Source organism: Haliaeetus albicilla, chromosome 1 (assembly GCF_947461875.1).
Source record: "Haliaeetus albicilla chromosome 1, bHalAlb1.1, whole genome shotgun sequence".
NCBI lineage: Eukaryota > Metazoa > Chordata > Aves > Accipitriformes > Accipitridae > Haliaeetus > Haliaeetus albicilla.
Genome location: NC_091483.1, coordinates 6,349,252 through 6,369,127, shown reverse-complemented (window position 1 = coordinate 6,369,127; position 19,876 = coordinate 6,349,252). Strand labels below are relative to the sequence as shown.

The following is a 19,876-nucleotide window of genomic DNA, read 5'->3' as shown; positions in this document are numbered from 1 at the left end:
ATAGCCGCTTTACCAGAAATCTGGCAGTGACTTGTCAAAATTTGTAGAAATGTTTGCATCTACTGTTTCACTTTATCAGTGTTGATATCAATTATTATACTACTGATTTAAAGTAATTTATACCTCAAATATAGAACTTATTTTGCTTTTCTTCTGAAAGATTATCTGGATTGAGTTCCTGAAGGTACAAGTCAAGTCTCATAGGAAAGAATAAGTTTAGTGCAGTATTCCACAAAATAGGGAGTTGCTTCAAGTGAGACGGGAATCTTGTTTTCTCCTCTTTATTTGTTTATTTTAATTTATTGTAATCTCAGGTAGCAAGGAACATTATAAAGCACAATACCAACTTATTTTTTTAGCCAGTATTGGACAGGCGAAGGACCAGTTTAGCAATATTTTTTTCTGTTGATAAGCACTTAAATAAACAAGTCCATAGGACTTCCCTGCTCAGGTTGGTTGTATGAAGAAGTGCTGCTCTCTGAAAGGCAGGGTAACAGGAGTCAGGCCCGGGTAAATTGGAATCTATTTCTGAGCCTGCCTATTAACAACTGCACTTACCTAATTGGAAACGTATTCATTTTCTACTGCAGGTAATTGAGATTTTGTGTGTGTCTCCCATTTGGTGTTAGAAAGATGCTGTCAGAAAAGCTGGAAAACCAGTGTTGAGAGAAGGCGTTAGAGAGGGGAGTGGTTTGTGGAGGCTTGTGACCTATTTCCATCTTGTAATTGCTTCTGGGCCAAATCTTGGTGTTTGGCCATGAAGTCCAAATAAATGAGCTATAATAGTGACACAACAGGGCTGGAGAGAAGTAATACAGATGTGAAAAGATGCTCCAAAATGGAGGACTGCTGGATGTCATGAGGGACGTAACTTGCTGTTGCTTCATGCAAGTTGTGCTGCCTACCCTGACTCCATCCACTTGCATGTTGGAATCGTGGGACTTCGTTAGAGGTGGGTGGGAGAGGGGTCATTGCTAAGGGTCTCCCCGATTCTTGGGGACGCTGTAGGTTATATAGGATAATTCAGTAACATAACTTATTTGGTAATGATTAAATATTAGAGTTGGAATGTAATATAGAATTTAAAATGCTACTAGCACTTTCCTTGCCATAAGAGGTTTTCATTTTGAATGAAAAAGACAGGCTTTGTGAAAGGTCATTTTGTAAATTTTTCTGTTTCTTGCTGGCAGTAAAACTCACTGGGTTTTTTTGTATGTTTGACTTTTTTTTCCTGTTCATTTTAATTGACAGTAATAGAGTTACTTGCTTCTAATTTTGTTTCTGTTGTAATTATGTTTTTTCTAAAATTGAACTATTGGGTTTTGAGAGAATCCAGATCTTGTGTGTACCCTTTCAGGAAGAAGAGGCTGCGCGTTCCCCTACATAGCTTATGGCTTCCAAGCAAGGCAGATGACTGTTCATCAGATAGTAGAATCTCTAGGCGGACAAGGGGGGTAACTCATGTTTGCAATACAACTTACAAACCTGTACGTCAAAACCTATTACTTTTTGTAGCAAGACGATCCCTAGAGAAAGAGAAGAATTTTGAAAGTACATTAAATAGGATCATCATAGACTATTTCCTTTATATAGTGTCCTTCTATAGAGGCTGCCACCACAGTTAAACAGGGGTCTGCTTAATAAATCTTCATCATATTAAATGTAGTATTGGCATTTGGGGTTTTATTGCTCCATGAGGATGCTTTTTGTGTGAATCCCATCTACTAGATGCTGTTACTGAACTGCAGGGTACCTGTTAAGTAGTTCTTCTTTATTAGTTCAGAATTTTGTGGTGTTGGCTTTTAGCAGGGTGGGGGTTTTTTTTGGTGAAAGGAGTTGTCTTAAATCCATGCTTACCTGTATTTGCTAATGCCTTAACTACAAAACTAATATGTATTTGATTGTCTCTTTCTTACGTGTTTATTTCTCATAAGAATGCGAAGTTGTTCTTAAAACCTTGGATATTTTGCCTCATGTTCAATAGTCACAAGAGTATGGGCACCATTAATGTTGTGCGTGTTGCAGCATCGTGAATTATGAATGGCAACTGAAGAAAGTTTTACAGCATTCTAAAGACTTCTCTGGAAAGAAACTTGTCGGTTTTGTCATTGTGCCGCCTTTGGCTCTCTTTAATTTATAGACACTACTGTTTTTAATAGTCCTGAGAGACTACAGTACACAAGAATTTGCTTTGTCTTTTGTCAGTTGTTCATAATCAGTCTCACTCTCACAATTTTAAATCTATGCATAATTCAGAATTACCACAGAATTTCTTTGATGAAGACTTGGTTACAGATGATATGCTTTTCAGTATGTCCTTTGGTGTTTCTATTAATTGTATGGAGGTTGGTTGTTTTTTTCCCTGGGTGGCATGTGAAGATGTGTTTTCAATCGCAAGATCTCAAAATGTATATTTAGAACTGTGTATATGGTTGCAATAATGAAAGTTTATTCAGTTACATGGCATACTTATTTGTTTTTCATACTATTCTGCCCCTCGTTGGGATGATTTATATAACTATAAGGCACAAATTGTTTGCATGCAGAAACCAAAATTCTTGATTCTACTCTGTTAAAACACGTTTGATAGTAGAGAATTGCTTTTGGAAGATTGTCATCTTTTATTTATCATCTATTACTAACTACTTCAGTGTGGGGAAAGAAAAAATGTTAGATAGGAGTGATACAAAACCAAGCTTTCAAGTAGTTTGTTGACATGCGATGAGTATAGCATATAACTTTTCATTTCGTGACTCACTCTTTCTTCAAAGATTGGAAAGATAAGTCCTTTAGGGTTTGCTCCAAAGAGGATGTCTTTTGATCTGCACCGAAGCCTTATCAACTTGTTAAAGCCAGAGACTTGGAGTCAGTAATGCTGGATTCTGTTGTGTTTCTTCAAGTAGCTAGTGGTGTGGTTATATTACACATTTTTTATATATATATATATATATATAAAATTTTATATAATTATATTATTTATATTATTTTATCTATATATATATATTACAGAATAGAAAAATAACACTGGTTTATGGGTATAGTTCAACTTTGCACAGCCAGGTTGTTTTCAATATCGATACTGATATTTTCAATGTGCGTGTGTATGTGTGTGCATATGTGTGTATATATATGAGTGTCCATTGACTCATTAGTGTGTGAATTGCGGGGATTAGGTATAGTTTTCTTTCAGTGGCATTAGATAGACTTTTTTTGAATTTAAGAGCAATTTACTAAAACAAATAGCTTAACATTCAAGATAGAAGTATTCTCTTATGCAGATTAATAGAAACACTTGTTATACCAGATGGATTTAATGGGCCCTGAGAAAATAGACAGGCATAGGATGCAAAATAAAAAAAGAAACCAGGTGAATGAACTACTGGTAGGTACTTAAGAACCTATGCAATCATGTACAGCAGCAACCATTCATTATTATGGGAGAGTAAAAGCTAGAATCAGGGGTACAATGCTAACCCAAAATGTATCATTCTTTGAGGATTCCCTAAGAATGTGCTTTTTTTTTTTCTTTAATTGACAAATATAGAAATGGAAAAAAAAGTTGCATATACGTTACATCTGATGCGTTTTCTTTTTTGTACTTAATCTGGTAGGTGAGACTGAAAGCTGTGTTTCTGCATTCTGTTTTCTATTTATTGGAGCATTTCTAAGGTATCAAAGGCCTCAGTCTACATCTTTCTATTACCAGAATGTATGCCCAGACAGCAGCTGCCTTTGAGACAAGGGGGTACTTCTCTACCCAGTAATTTCAAGCAGTAATTAGAAAGAATAGTTTTACACAGGCACAATTTAAAAATGTATTTAATATTAAAATAAATTATGCTCTTTTTTAGCATTTAAAAAATAAAATTATTTCCCTAGTTCCACAAAAGGTCTGATAAGACCTTATAACTTTCAATTACCAGCTATGACATTTTGCATATGTTATAGTAGAAGTAGGTTTCATCATCCTGCCTAGGACAGAGCTCCAGGGAAGATAAGTTAGCTACAGACCATTTTTCTGTTTGAAGTTTCAGTGCAAAAATATTCGAAGCTTGTGATAAGGTAACTTTTTAAGGAGAAAAATTATCTCTTTAAAAACAGTACTGTTTTTTTTCAGTGTAAAGCAATGTTTAATATGAGAAAATGTATCAGAACCTGCACTTCTTTGTGTTCCAGATGGAAGACTCTGCGCTCTTTAATATACATGCAGCACTTTAAGTATTTTCACTCTCTCTTCCTTGCATGTTAGATTGGTTTATTAACAAAATAGTAAATCTCAGAGCAAAGCAGTTACCCTTGTCTCTTTCTTATTGCTGTTTTGCTCTGTTTTATTATAATTGATTAACCTCTCGCTTCCCGTTACCAGCATTGCAGATATTACTGCTGCATAAAGAAAAAATAGAAGGACAATTGACATTTAGACAGGAAAACATTTAGACTTCAATAAATGCTGGGCATTGGCTTGAATAAAGTCCATTTTAGTGAATGTCACCAAATGGCAAGATCTTTTGTAAAGGAAGAATTATGTATTTAACACTGTTACCTTTCATTCCTCATTGAAGTAATTGATTCTTTTAAACTACAGTAAAACAAAAGATGCATCATGTGGAAAACTCTATTATGTGTCTTGTATACCTATGTATATATATGAGACATACTATCTCTTATATGTTATATATGCAATATATGTTCCCCCAACAAACTGATTTTACATGAAAAAATGGAATTTTTGTCTTTGGAAGTTGTATAAAATTTGTAAGAAATCCGACAGAAGCGAGACCTTCAGAAGCATGTAAGAAAAGGGTCAGTGCAACGTTTCTCCTAATGCAATGGGAGTAACCATATGGTGAATTCAGGGGGAAGGCAACGGAGTGGTACAGTGGTCTGTAGTGGGACGGTTTCTCTTCCTTCCGTATTTCAGGAACAAGGACTTAAGAGACTGGAATTTTCAGAGAGTCAGCAGTGAACTCCTGCTGATGTATTAAAAAGGGAAGGTAGGATGATTATCTTTGAGAAGAGGATTGAGGCCTTACTTGATATTCCAAATTGTGATTGAGAGAGCTTCACAAAACCTTACAAGATGGCTTCAGGCAGAATTAGTATCCTATCTGTGTTAAGGAACAAAAATTAGAGCTAATCAAGAGCCAGATGTTTGAATTAGATTTAGAGTGAACTGTCTGAGACAAATAGGTACCAATTAGAGCTTACTGCCACAGGGGGGTATAAAAACATGAAGTTCTCAAAAAAGTTTCACCCTTGTTGAGAAGAAAAAAAAAAAAAAAAAAGCTGTTTTAGGTGCAAGAAGTGATAATATACTTTATAGTTGTGTTGGCACGGGTGGCTCTGAACTACATTCTTGATTATCCCTTTACCCTGAGATTCACATTTTGGTGCAGCGAAAACTTTGCTGCATCACTGTTCTTAGATCACTGCTTCTAATAAGATCCCACAGTGTTAATCAAAGCGAAGTTGGGCTCATGCAACTAAATTGATCTAAATGCTTCTCTATATTGGCCAAATACTGCGAATGCATTTGTGGCTTTCTGTTATTTCCTGCATATACCATGTTTATGCTGAATAGCATATGCATGCATTTTTTTAATTTAGCGAAGAGCTGTGATTTTATAACACAACTACTTTTCCATATATATCAGCAAATACAAATATTGCTATGCATTAAAAGTACTTCTGCAAAACAAGGGTGGCAAAGATACAAGTCCACAAGAACAACATGGTTCTGCATTTGAGTTGAAATCAAGCAGGTATTAATTTAATAATTAACAGTTGTGCTTAGATTCCAGCTGAAGAACTGCCCATACAGTCCTACGGGTTTCTCTGCCCTTGCTTGAGAAAACAGTGGTCAGCAAATTAAATAGATGAAGACCAGCCGATAAACTTATATTGAATACTTCTTCCACTGGTTTGACCCAGACTTTTAAAGTCAGCCACGAATTTTGCTAGTTTTGTGATTAGTCAGCAATCCTTGTAATAGTTCCTGCGTGTTATTCAGTGTTTGATGTTACCACATACGTTTCATTTCTGACGAGTATTTCTCTTTGGAAAGTGGAAGACTGAAGCAGGGCTGAGAAAGAAAAGAAATACTGACTGTGATTTCTATAGATTACATATTTAAACACTATGAATACTGGAATAAGAAGGTTACCTTTTGCACTTGCTTACACTCTAACCAGTATATGAAGAGTATATCAGGCAGTATGCTGTATGTTTGAATTTGAACTGTCTACACTTGCATTTTTCTTTTGTTTCTTAAGGTTTTTTTGTTCCCTGTATGTTTTATTTGCAGAATGTTGGAGGGTCAAGTGGCTTGCGTTTGGAGAAAGGTCCCTGTAGATTCACCAGGGAGCCATAAATATTTCAGAATAACAGAGATTGTATAGCTTTTTAAAAATTGTGTATATTATATAAATCTTTGTTTTAAACTTTCTTACCCATGAAACAATCTTTCCCGATTCTGTCACACCTGTGCCCCTTCAGTACTGCAGGATCTGTAGCTGTGATGATTAAAAACCAGGTTATCTGTTTGCTCATTCTCATAGGAATGCAAAAAGATACACGGTACTACTTGGATTAAGAGCTCTTTGTTGCTGTCCGGAGAGGATTGTTATGCTTAATGTGTTGAATGATTCACCATCTAAAGCACACTGAAGTGATTTGTCCTCTTCAAAATGGCTCAGAATAGATTTTTGCAATTGATTGGACTCAAATTATTTAAGCTGAGAAGGATTTGCTGCTAGGTCCTCTGTAGCAGACAACTGCCCTTTTATAAAGGCTGCTCAGGTTTCAGGAATTATTTGTTGTGGCCTGTGTGACTGACATATGGTAGATATGAGAAGAAAGAAAAGGCTGAATTTTTGGGAAATAATGATTGCATCAGTGTTGTTATTGTAAAACATAAAGGGGGCATAAATGTTATAAAGCCATAAATCATCAGACTTTATAATCTGCGTGAGCTTAAGATCAGACCCAAGATAATTGCCAGAAACAAGTGAACCATGTTGTACTTGACCTTCCCATAGAAGAATCCCTAAGAGTGAAAGACTTTGCATTTAGGAAGCACTTCAAAGTTCAGGAAATCTCCTAGAAATATATAGGTCCCAGTACACTCTTTTCTCTCTCTCTCTTTCTCTCTCTCTGTCTTTTCTTTTTTTTTTTTTTTTAATTACTATGTTTGACCATAAAAATGTAGTAGGAAATAACCTCTTTGGGGAAAGATTTCAAAATAAATTTGGGGATTTATGTCACTAACTGTATATAGGTTGTGATTTGTCTCAATACTTGGAACTCTCTCTCTTTCTTCATTTTCCCCTTTTGTCTTTTATTTTGCAGCACTAAATGTTTTTACAGTACCTCCTGAATTGTTATTTTAGCTACTGTGCTACACTAGGACATAATTGAAACCTCTACTGACAAACAGCTTTAACAGTAATGGCAAAACAGGATAAAGAAGCATTCTTCGTAGCAGCAGAGCAGTTTTGCTTTTGTTGCTGCATAGCAGCAGGTCTTAGTTGAGAATTTGCAAGTAGCAACAAATCTGTGGTTTTGTATTGCACTGTTTTTCTTGATGGCCAGTAGTGGGAAAGTCCAAGTATTTAGCAATGACTCCACTTTACTACAAGAATCTTTGGAAATGTGGAAACAGAAACTGGTGACAGAAGAAATACTGTAATTAGGAGAGTAAGTTCTTGTTGGTGATGACACTATAATCACGATATACTTATTTTTATCCTTGGTGTCATTAAGAAGCATAGTATATGCGTAAGTATGATAAAAGTGCAATGTTACACATGCAAAACAATTTCTTTCAATATTCTTTTGTCTTGTAACATTCATCTTTTGGATGGTATGACTTCTTATTTTTTCACTTAGTGTTTTGTATGGTCTCAGGCAATTCTGTCTGTGTTTATTTTTGGGGTTTGTTTTCAACTTGTAATTTACAGGACTTTGCAAGTGTTTTACATCTGTATTTCATCCTTTGGCTAGGTTCAATATTTTTAGGTATGGCAAACTGGAAATAAACCAGACCATAACAAGAATCACAAGTACATGCTGGTGTTTGCTGGCCGAAGGAGGTCGTAGTTTTTTTGTCAGAAGTTGTCTCATGCTAACATTTAAACCAAGCCAGGTACATAGCTGAGAAAAATATTTATAAAACGTCTGATGCTGTTCAGAACAGGCATTATATTACATGCTAGACCTCACTTCTGTCAAAAACAAACAAACAAACAAAAAACCCAACCAAGCCAAAAACCAAATGTGGGGGCATTCTGGTCAAGTTTAAAAATGAGTATCTTTACTCAACTGTATTTAATTTTATCCACAGCTGTATCTCTTCTAAATGTCAAGATTAGGAAAACTGTTCAAAGAAGTATAAAATGTAACCAAATAAGACTCCTGCAAATGTACTTAATGGCTGATTGCATGAAATTTGAAGATATGTTTTGCTGTGCTTAATGGAAAAGATCTTGCGAGATACAATTCCCACAAGTCTGCTAAGGGCTTTCTCTGTTGTTTTGTGTACTGGCTTTTTGTTGCTGAAAAGCTGATAATCTAAATGCTGCAGGCTTAGAAAGAGTTCAGGTGATGAAACCAGAATGTTTCCCAAAGCCTATAGCCTGATTTGAAATACAGAAGGCAGCTGATAATCTTCATACGGTTCTCTATTTTTTGCAGAGAGCCCATTATATTAGTAATGATCTTTACCAAGGATGTGGAGCTTGCTGGTCTGCATTTTTTTGTGAATTCTGATCACTTTGCATTATTTGGGGGGTACACAAGTGCAAAAGTTGTCAGGAGAAAATTCTCCATAGGGATGGAATTCTCTCTCAAGCAATAGCTAATGAAAGTGTTACAATGAGCCACCACATCGCATAAGAATGATGCCAAGAGAAAGAGGCGTGTTCCAAAATTGTGGTGAAGCAGAGAGTAGTATTATGACAATTTCCAACAAATGAACTAGGCAAGTCCCTTGGTTGCTCTAAATAGTACCACAGTTCTTTGATTTGTTCCCCATTTTCTCGATATCAGACAGAATTCAATGTGTAAAAACTCAAAAGTTTATTGGCCAGGAGCAAGGAAAGTTGGACGTGTGGATGGATAACTAGGATCTGACTTAGGAAAGCAAGGGAGTGGGAAGAATGGAGTTTCTGATAGAAGCACATTACCAGAATATTTCTCTTAAAAAATGAAAAACCTGACACAGTTAACGCTGCCATTTTACAAGGCTAACGTTGGGGAAAACCTGCCAGGATGAATGAACCAGTTTGCACTTATCACAAGTATTGTGGCAAACTTAAACACTCAAAAAGCACAGCGTGATTTTTTTTTTTTCCTCCACAAAAGCGTTGAGGGTTCTGTACATGTTTAAACCATGAGTGCAAGGCATAGACTGGAGCCAAAAGGTGGGTTTGTGGGCTGCTGAGTTCTTCTCATGTTTCTTCTATAGTATCAACATTTTGGGGGACAAGAGGGGTCCTCTCTCAGTCAGCTGCTTGCTGTCCTAGCATCAATGCTTAAGTATAGTATATGAGATACTCCGCTCTCTTTATTATCAGGCACTTGAAAGTGTTTCTCAAGGCTTTCTAGTTAAGAGAGTAATTAAAGTTTGGAGTTAGTGTTGCAAAAAGGTCTGTTGCGCTGCTGAGGAGTAAAGGGTGTATTAAAATTTGGGAAAACAAGTGGATTCAGTGAATTACTTGCAGGAGGTTCTTTAAAAACTTCTGCTCCCCTGTGAAGAGACGCGAGGCTGCGGACTTCAGAGCAGTTCTGGCAGTGTAACACAGAGCAGGCTCTGACTTTGCTGTACAGAGAGGAGGACTAAGATGCTTTGGTACAAGTTTCATGCTTGAAAACCATGCCTTTGTGTTTTGGTTTCTTCACTGCTGCCTGAAGGGATAGATTTGCAGCCCAAACAACAACAGCAAAAAAGAGCATGGGAACTTACAAAGATACTGCAGCACGTTCCTCAACAAAGGCTTTGAATCCTACATCATAAAACATATACTTTGTTAGAATATGGTGTCCTAACCAAGTTTGGCAAAACATGAACATGTTTGCTTTCTGAGTAATTTGCCCTAATGACTTTGAACCATTTTGACAAACAACAGTAATATTGTTAAAAGGCTCTGGCAGAAAGCTTATCCATTGCTCTCCATCAGATGTCTACACAGATTGTTGCTTTCTGCAAGCATTATTTCAAAGGAATGCATGCTACTGGGTTTTTGCCACCCTTTGCCCTTGAGCTGGTGCCTTGTTTCACTCTCTTCTATGTTTTCTAGCAAGTTCATTTCACATTAAATAGATTGCTCTATCCCAGGATTTTTAGTTCCAGTTTATGTTGAAACATGTTGGTTATATGAACTTTGGTCGAGTCAAGCATTTGGTGGGATTCCTTCTTGCATCCTTTTATTTTTACATGAAGAAGTTGTGGCAATACTGTCATAGGGTAGTGCCTTGGAAGAACTGAAGAAAATCAGTGTCAGTTGATTACGGGAAGGCTAGCCTTGCGTGAAAATTTCTGAGACGTCGTTGGTGTCAATTAAAGGCAGTGGCCACTTTCAGCATTGTGGGAACCAAATGTCAAATGCAGTTGCAATGGTGGGGGCTATGGTCATTCTCAGTATGGTCAGCTTGTATCTGAACCTGCCCATAGCTAAGAAGTTGTGTGTGTGCATGTTATATTTTATTATTATAATGTCTAATTTGAATATGAGCTGAAGCCTGTACTTGTTCATTAGTCATTTTATATTTGAAGTTCAGGCTGTCTGAATGTAAGATTAAACATTCCATCCCTTGTATTTGCCAATTTCTGGCAGAAATGTTGTTGTTGGGGTCGTTTTGTAGTTCAGGTTTCATTCAGTTCGGTACAAGTATATAATCACATAACCAAAAGCAACAATGAATTTAACTATTTTGTGCATGTATCTGTCCAGCATGTATTCATACTTGTTACACATCATAGCACCTGAGGCTTTTCAAAGGACCTGAATGATGCTATCCTGGAGCATTCATCAGTGAAGGAAAAATTATACAGCTATTTTAAACTTACCTCACAGTAATTAACACAGAAGAGAACCCTATACCAATTAATAATCCTTAAAAGGGCGCTGGGGAGGGCTTGCTCTCTCTGATTATAACTGGCACTGCTGTGCAGGGTAACTGGGTAGAGGTCAGTAGGAATCATAGCGTTGTTTAGGTTGGAAAAGACCTTTAAGATGATATTGAGTCCAACCCTGAACCTAGCACTGCCAAGTCCACCACTAAACTGTGTCCCTAAGTGCTACATCTACACGTCTTTTAAATATCTCCTGGGATGGTGACTCAACCACTTCCCTGGGCAGCCTGTTCCAATGCTTGGCAACCCTTCCCATGAAGAAATATTTCCTAATACCCAGTCTAAACCTCCCCTGGCGCAACTCAACGCCATTTCCTCTTGTCCTATTGCTTGTTACTTGGGAGAAGAGGCCCACCCCCACCTTGCCGCAGCGACCTTTCAGGTGGTTGTGGAGAGCGATCAGGTCTCCCCCAGCCTTCTTTTCTCCAGGCTAAACAATCCCAGTTTCCCTCAGCCGCTCCTCATGAGACTTGTGCTTTAGACCCTTCACCAGCTTCAGTACCCTTCTTTGGACACACAGTGGATGCTACAGACTGCTGCCTGCTGACTTGTATTGCGCTACGACCAATAGTTTGAAACCCCAAAGAGAAAAATGCTGGTTAGATGTTACAATTCGTGGAGGATCTCTGTTTCTGAGGAATTTGGGGCTTAATATTTCAAATACATTCCCAGTTCCACTTACGGGTTGCATGTGCATTGTGATATATTCTATGGGACTCTGTTACCTACAGACAGGCAGTCTGTCTCCATTACCTCCGTTACCTCCAGCTGTTCCTGAAGCATTTGAAAACTGCTAATTATTTCTCAGCTAACTTTGTGGGTTTTTTGGTTTGGGTCGGGTTTTTTAATTCTGCAGTGGGCCTCTTCTGGGATAATGGGGGGATTCCAAAATGCAATCCTCAAAATGATTTTTATCCTACTGGGCACAATCGTGATTACTAACTCAAACATTGAGGGAATGTCCTTATTCTCAATTTTGGTGGGTTTTTGTTTGTTAGTTTGATTTTTTTGTTTGTTTTGTTTTGTTTTTTTAATGATTACTATCCTAGCTAAAAAACCCCTCACTATCCTAAACCAAAACAACAATAAAAACCCAAAACAAGATCAGACATGATATAGACAAGAGCTGAAGTGACCTAGCATCAGAGGTTGTCCTTTTTAGATATATTTGAGCTCCTCTGCAATCAAACCCGGGGGATATATCAATTCAAAAGCAAGCTCATCACGGTTATTATCTACGTGAACATGAAATACCATGTGAATCACAGGAATGAAATGGTCATGAAATCTCTACTCCTTATACATTTTGTCTTGATTTGTAAATATCAAGTAGATGCAACTTGAATTAATCATCTTTTTGATTTAGAAACTTAGAAGGCATTAGCAACATTCTGAAATTTTGTGCTTTATCTAAACAGAGCGAGACCGAGAGCAGTAGGAAAAAATCAAAACATTCAAAGGCATGCAACTGGGTAATTCAATAACCCTCACATGTAGAGGCATTTCACTCAGTGGGACTTTAACTTTATGTGCTAGGCAGGCTGGCTGTATGCTGGAAAGCAGTTCCCCCCCACCCCAACGCCATTTACATGCATAGCTGGCCTGGTAGGTGTAAAAATAGACAGGCAGCGCCTGAATTGGAAATGGTCACCGACTGCTGCCCGCAGTTGCTGGGGTTTCGGGTTCTCCGTGACACAGGACGGCTTTGGGAAAGGGAGCCTGGTACGAGTGGCCGGGGAGCGGAGCACAGGCAGGATCCTCCTCCTGGATCGTCGGCTGTCCTTCGGGAGCACTGGACACCCGCTGCGGCGCAAGGGCAATCCCACTTGTAGGAGTTAGCAGAAGAACTGATATGGGCAATGCACCAATTTGCCAGTCTTGTCATTCAGATAAGGGTTTAAGAACACAAGGGAACATACAGGATTTGGATAAAACCCCTGACTATTATGGATGCAACAGTGAAGAAAGTAAAGATCCTGAGGCACTGGTAAGTCTTGCCTGAAGAAAACAGGAATCAAAGGGAAAAATTAAGATCAGGGTTGTGCATGTTAGATTTGAAAAGGATCTCTGCTCGGCCTGAATTTTACTTGATAGCTTGCAATATTAAGAGACCTGCTAAATGTGTCCTGGTTCAAGCTTTGCTTTTGCTATTGTGACTGACTGTAATTAAAAAGCAGCTGTCACTAAGCTCTGTGGTCGCTTATGAGTGTTGTCAGCTACCAAAAGGTTTAGGTATAAGGAGAGAGAACACCATCAGCGAAGCAAGTCTTTCAAATGAATGGATGTAATTAATTATCCTAGTTTACACGACTACTATAAATGATCCTGCATCGATCATTCTCAAAACTTGAACTCGGTAACATTTTTATAAGCTGTTGTCTGTCCAGTACATGATATTATTTTCTGTGTTTGCAGTAGAGACAGAGCCTCACAGATCTTTATGCAGATGAGGGTTACAGTGAGTGGGACCGGGCACACGCAAGGGGGTCATGCTGATGACTGCAGGACTTGAGAGTTAGGCATGCAGTAAGTGATTATAACAGTAATGTCAGCATTTGGTCTGCAAACCAGAAGAAAATCACTGCTTTGAATACTTGTATAATGTCTATGGCAAATGAAGTGCCTCTTTTGTCTTTTTTTTTTTCCTCCTTTTTTTTCTTCCTCAGTTTGGAAATTCATAACTAAATGGTTATTTCATTCAAAATTTGCAATGAAAGGAGGTAGTGTCAAAATTTCTGCCAGAACAGGAAGATCAGAAAACCTTGAATGTCGATATATCCAAATATTATGTTCTCCCATGTTGATCTAAAATAAAATTGTTCTCAGGTCAATATTATGCCTTGCACTGGCGTGAATTGCTGCAATGCATTATAGGAAATGTAGTTGAGATGAGTTACAGTGTTCGTAAGGGAAGAGGAGACCGGAGGCACTCCCAGCAGCAGCTCACAAGCAGCTCGCTTTGTCCTAGAAAATAATTTTGATGCTGTCTTGGTTTTCTGGTAGGAAATCTTTTTGGCTGAAATTTTCTGACCAGTTCTATTGCTTATTTCACTGACAACACAGTTGGACCAGTTCTTCAGAAACAAAACATTCTTTGAGCTAAAACATGATATTAAACAATTTCTCTGAGCTTTCAGACGATTTTTTTTCTCCCACCAAGCAGTTTTTGGTTGAATTAACAAATAAGCTCCAACATTTGTGATGGGAAACATGCAGTCAGGGGGAGGGATAATGCAAGCACAGGACTTCCCGGGGCTGGGGGGCGCAGGACACAGGTCTGCTTCCATTGCTGAATATGTGGATTTCTTTTCTTGTTTCTGGCATTATCATATTTCCCTTAAGGTGAGTGGCCTGAAGCTGTTTGCAAATGTAAGGAGGTTCCCTGTGACACAAATAAGCAAACTCTGTAACAGTTCTCTCTGAATGTACAGTCTCCAAGCTGCCCTTCTGCGTAAGGTCAGGTCTTTGAGGAGGCAGGAGTGAGCCAAATCGAGCAGCATGTGATCTTTGAGGTTTTTTTTCTTTTTTTTTTTTTTTTTTTTCCCCTGGATACTTAGAGCTTTTCATAGCAGGCAGAGATCAGGCACTTTGATAATGTAATTGGTACATTTAATCGTAAGATCTTGGTTTTATATGGCTCTGGTAGGGACTGACAGAGTTGCTTTAGAATATCTGCCTTGATTCAGATGTTACAGTGCTTGGAGGATTACAAAGGAAAATTGCTCTATATCCCTAAGAAGGTTTACAGTCTCTCATTATAATTATTATTTTGATTCCTTACCAAAATGTTAAAAGAAAAAAAGATGTCTGTGAATTAGAAATGTCAGCGAAGTTTTGTCCTGAAGGGAGAAATTGTATATTGTTTTTTTTTCCCCAAACAAGAATATAGTATCCAGCACAATACTCTGTTAGCTATACATTTCCTATAGTTTTATATAGCTGTAGCCACACTCACTGTCTTGGTTTATTAAAAAGGGTGCCACATCAAGCTGAATATGATGACTCTCTGAATCTCATATCAAGCTGCAAGGTTCAGAATAATTCAGTTGGTGTTCAGCCAACTCAAATGGCAGAATTGCTTTGCATAATTTAATCTTTTCGAAACTAAAATAAAATACAGTCTGCTGCTTCATGTCTGTCTTGCTGAAGAAATCAGGAATGTGTTGGTTTGACTATCCCGAATTGTCTATAGGATGCCAAATAACTTTCTCAAATGGGGAGTACAATTTTGATACTGAGTTTATATTTGAAATAACTGCAGCATTAAAAAAACCCCAAAACTACTTCATAATCCTGTATTGTAGATTTAATTACTTTTTTTTTTGATGTGCTGAAACAAAGACATCTCAGATGACAAAACACTGAGGTTTGTCGCATTCACTGTACATGAGTCTTCCTCTTTACTTGGTTATTTAATTAGTTTTATATTGGCTCTTGAAAGTATATGATCTAGTCTTGCTTTGTAGTGCTGGATCATGTTGTATTTCAGACAACCTAGGACAGACTGCTCTCTGAGTTTCAGGACAGGATCATTCTAAACTCCTACTGCATCATTCAGAGGAGGAGTTTTCTCTCCCTGCTCAAGGTAGTGGATTTGGCAATGTGGACTTTTATGTCATTGTACAAGACCGCGGGAGAGTCAATATAGGGAGCCGACTGTGAAGCAGCGATGCTGAGAAGTGATAAGCAATTTGCAAAAACTTGGGAAATATCTGTGTTTGCAGAGTGTAGGATTCATGGTCCAACCAGTGCCTTTCACTCCCATTACTACAGCAAATGTGAGTGAGTGCCTGGGAGTGAAACTAGAAGGTTTTAAATACTTAAGCAGGCCAGAGCCATGTGTTACAGTCTTCTAAAACGGGGGCTTACAGGCAGTGCAAAATGCAGCCAAAGAGCTATTCATTCTGTGTATTTTAGACACGTACCTTGAAGTGGGATAAACTGCTTTTAGGAAGTATCCCTTTTCATTATTATTAATACTTGATGCCATAGGGAGCCTCTGTGGCCTGCTTGAATTAGAGGTGTAGCTTTTATACAGGTGAAATTGGATGAAACTGGTTCCTCTCTGCTGCCCAGAGCTGAATTGTTTGAAATTTAGGCCCAGGATTAATGGGAGTTTTGTTTTATAGGTAGTGTTCAGCTGGGAATTAAGGGGAAATGACAAGTGCTTAATATTATGACCAATATACAAATGGCAAATGTCACAGTTAATGAAGAGAAGGGTTTTGTGTGGTTTAGATGTGCTTCAGTTGTAATTCCCCAGTTGATTGGGGATAAATTAATGTGAAGAGAGAAAGGGAAATTATCTGTGCTGGCTACGATGCTATTTGTATGAATCCTAAAAGAAAAAGAAAAAAAAAAAAAATCCCTAAATGAAACATGATTTCTTCCCACAATGGGCAAAGTTCAAAATTCTTCATTTACTGCTTCAGTATCTGTTTTACCTTTCTGTACAAGTAAGGTTGTTATGATGAGTCTTGCTGGCAGAACTGGCATTGAATTAGAAACTGCTGCATTTCAGTAACACCCTTTTTGTTTGCATCTATTTTAGTCCATCTCCAAGAAACACGAAATAGTTCTTTTCTGTTTGTGGTACCTGTAAGTTTGAATCAATGAGCAATCGGCTTGATTTTTAGCACTGATGGTGTTAGCACATTTCTCTTATTAGAGAATGTCCCCTTGACGAAAGGACAAGGGATGGAAGGGGATGAAAAATTAACAAGAGTGATAGAATTATCTGTCAACAGTCTGTTATAAATTTTATCACAGGATATGTTTTTGTTAAGCCCAGTTATTATTCTGCTAGATATGCTCGGAATGGCATCCTAATTCTTTCTAGAGGTGTTCTAGCATTATTATCTCTTTATTTAGGAACATCATTAGTAATGGAAACTTGCTATGGAAACCATTTAAATGCCTGCCAAGTTCTAAAGTTGTTACTAACACCTCAAAATCTCGATATATGGCATACAGATGATCCTAAATAGTTTTCCTTCCTTTAATATTATTCAGTTCCTTTAGTGGAAATCTTGGTTTCGTATCAGTATTTAAGAAACTTTAGTAAATGTGTGTGTTGTTTCAGGAAATGACTAAATGATAGTTTCACTCAAAATCCAGCACAGGAAATTTTCCCATTAAACAATAGGATTTATTCATTTCTATTTTTAGAGTAGTTTAAAAGTCTTAGTAAAAGACATGAAGATTTTTCTAGTTTTTATGATTACTCAGACTATGGCAAAAACTTTCATTCTTTAAACCCATATACCTTGGGTTTTGGTCTGGGGGTTTGGTTTTTTTTTTTTACTCTTCCTTCTTTTTTAAAAAATCCAGGCCATGTTTTCCAGGCGCTTTTGAGATTCTATTTTTTAGATTCACACTGATGACTATAATTCAGACTTGCACACATTGTTTCCAAGCTGGGACTTATACTGAAATGTTTGTTTTTGAGAACGTGAATAGCCCAGTGGGACATGAGGGATTACACATGCCTGAAGTTCAGCTAGTACTGAAGTGCTGTTCTGGATTAGAACCTAATTACTGATGTTACTTTCTATTTTAAAATCAGTATGGATTAAAATAACTTCTATCATTTCAAATACTGTTTTTGGAAGGAACATGCAGCTGGGCAAGAGACTTTTATTCTATTCTTTTTCATAGAGGACTATGCCGTTTTGCCTCAGTTCTCACAAATCCTTCATTGACATAATAAAAGTCAGCTGGCAGCGAGTCCAGTATGTCAAATTAATGAACGTAGTGGGAGGACTCCTACAGATGTCTGTGACAGCTAAGTATCATAAAGGGTTTATAGAAGATATTTGCTTCTTGGCTCAAGTAAGGGTTGATTTTACATTAGTTTTCTCTTCCTCTTTTGCTGCTGCTGTATTTGCTAATATTGGCCCAAACTCAGGAACACAGTTAAGTGTATTTAAATCCATCCTTTAGCAAATAACTTAAACCTGTTTAATTTGAGATCGATTGGACCTAAAGATGTCATAAGAATTTTGAAGTGTTTGAAGTGTTTTGCCAAACGTAGCCCTTTATTCTTCTCCTGGTTAAAAACAAAGCAAAACTGACTGGGCATTTGTACATTCCAGTAGAAAGAAAAGGGTGGCTGGATGGCTGGTATCCTACAAGCTCTGGAATTTCAAGGAGGGGTTGGCAAAAGAGTCAAAGGTGTTGAAATGTAACAACCAGCATAAAATGAAAGTCATACCTTATGAATAATTGGGAATTTTCCCATCAATATCAAAAGACAGACTAGTTGAAGCCTGGCTTTTCCATTAGTAAAAATTACAAGGGTCCGTAAGCATGTAATAACTTTCAGTTGTGTCTGTCTGGAGCGATCTTGTAGCAGGAACTGGTATTCAGATAAAGCTGTTAGCTAGGCATTGTTTTCTCCTCCTTATGTTACTCAAAAATATATGTTTGTTGGGGTAGTGCAACAGCAGTAAGAAACTTTCTAAATATTAAATGCAGCTTTCTGAGAGTAGCCTTCATAGTAAGACATGAAACCGCTACAAAACTGTCATATGCAAATATTAAAATTACTGCAAAAAGTCTTTCAATTCAACAGTTACTAAACCATGTTGGAATTACAATACATTTGTTATTTTATAATGTGCATATATCAATGTGTTCCTCAACCTACTTTTATTTTCTTAGCTTCTTTTTTGCAATGGCTCTTTCCATCTCCAGTTATAGCAATGAAATTAATTTCTCAAGGACACTCAAGTCTTGAATGTTGTTGCACACTCTGTCTCCTTTGGGTTGCAGCTTCTTTGTCTGACATAAGAAAGCTTTTACCAGTATGTATAGTAAACACAAACAACATTAGTCTTCCCACCTACTTTGGCACTGTATAATTTTGGCTCCTACACATTCCTTAGTAGATCTCGTGAGAGAATATTAATTCTGAGGAACACAGGACATACTGAAGGGGTCACTTCTGAATCCAGTCGACTCCATCACAGGTTTCTGTGTCAGGCAATCATTTTCTGTGTTTAAATATGCACAAGCTAGTTTTGATTTGAAATCACTGAATGTTTTAATCCTGGGTCATATGCAGTGTATATCACAAAAGCTTTTTCTTTTCTTGTAGCTATTTCACCGTCTTGTTATTACACAATACTTTATCTGTAAATAGCAATAGTCTTTATGCCAAAGTTTGGGCCCGTGTCCATACTGTATGCAGCATAATGGTGAGGGCAACTCCAGCCGCAGTTCTAGCTCCGTGCCAGTAAAAGTGGTGCCGACTTCTCTGTCTCCTTCGTGACATTCTATGATTAATTGGCCTAAATACTTAAAGTGCCTTAAATTATTCAGGTGCATAATATCTACTTAAAAGAATATTTTTATTTTTTTTGATTTATAACCATCATCATCGACCTAGAGAGATAGACCCCTGAGATTAAAACAATTAATTGCTAGATGCTATTAGCTACATCTTGGTAGAGAATTTCTAACTTGCTAGGGATCTCTGTCTCTGAAAGCTTGTCTTCCTCTTTACACTTCACAGTTTTTGTGATTCAGCTTCTCATTGCTTAAAAAAAAGGTTAATTTATTGTAAGGTGAGTTGTGTCTTGTTCCTGGATGAGAAGATGCTTTAGATTATGAGGAAGAGATGTTTAGTTAAGAGTGCTGTTTTAGAATTGTGGGCTTTTCAGTTCAACTGTTTATTAACAAATTCTACACAACCAAAGGTACATAGCAGAATGAATTAGATCTGAAATGCCTATACGAGCTTGA

The 19,876-nt window shown here is 37.5% G+C and overlaps 1 protein-coding gene across 50 annotated transcripts in view; it reads left to right on the top strand.

The window, feature by feature from the left end:
- Positions 1-19,876, top strand: part of ANK2 (ankyrin 2) — a 381,284-nt gene that overhangs the window by 197,517 nt on the left and 163,891 nt on the right. For 29 of the 50 annotated variants that reach the window (XM_069807790.1, XM_069806838.1, XM_069809097.1 and 26 more), the window contains exon 1: positions 12,969-13,118. The exons of the other annotated variants lie outside the window; for them this stretch is intronic. In XM_069807790.1, coding sequence (XP_069663891.1) covers positions 12,984-13,118 — 135 coding nt within the window. In that variant the 5' untranslated portion in view covers positions 12,969-12,983. Of the gene's footprint in view, positions 1-12,968; positions 13,119-19,876 lie in introns of those variants that run through there. 50 annotated transcript variants of the gene reach the window in all.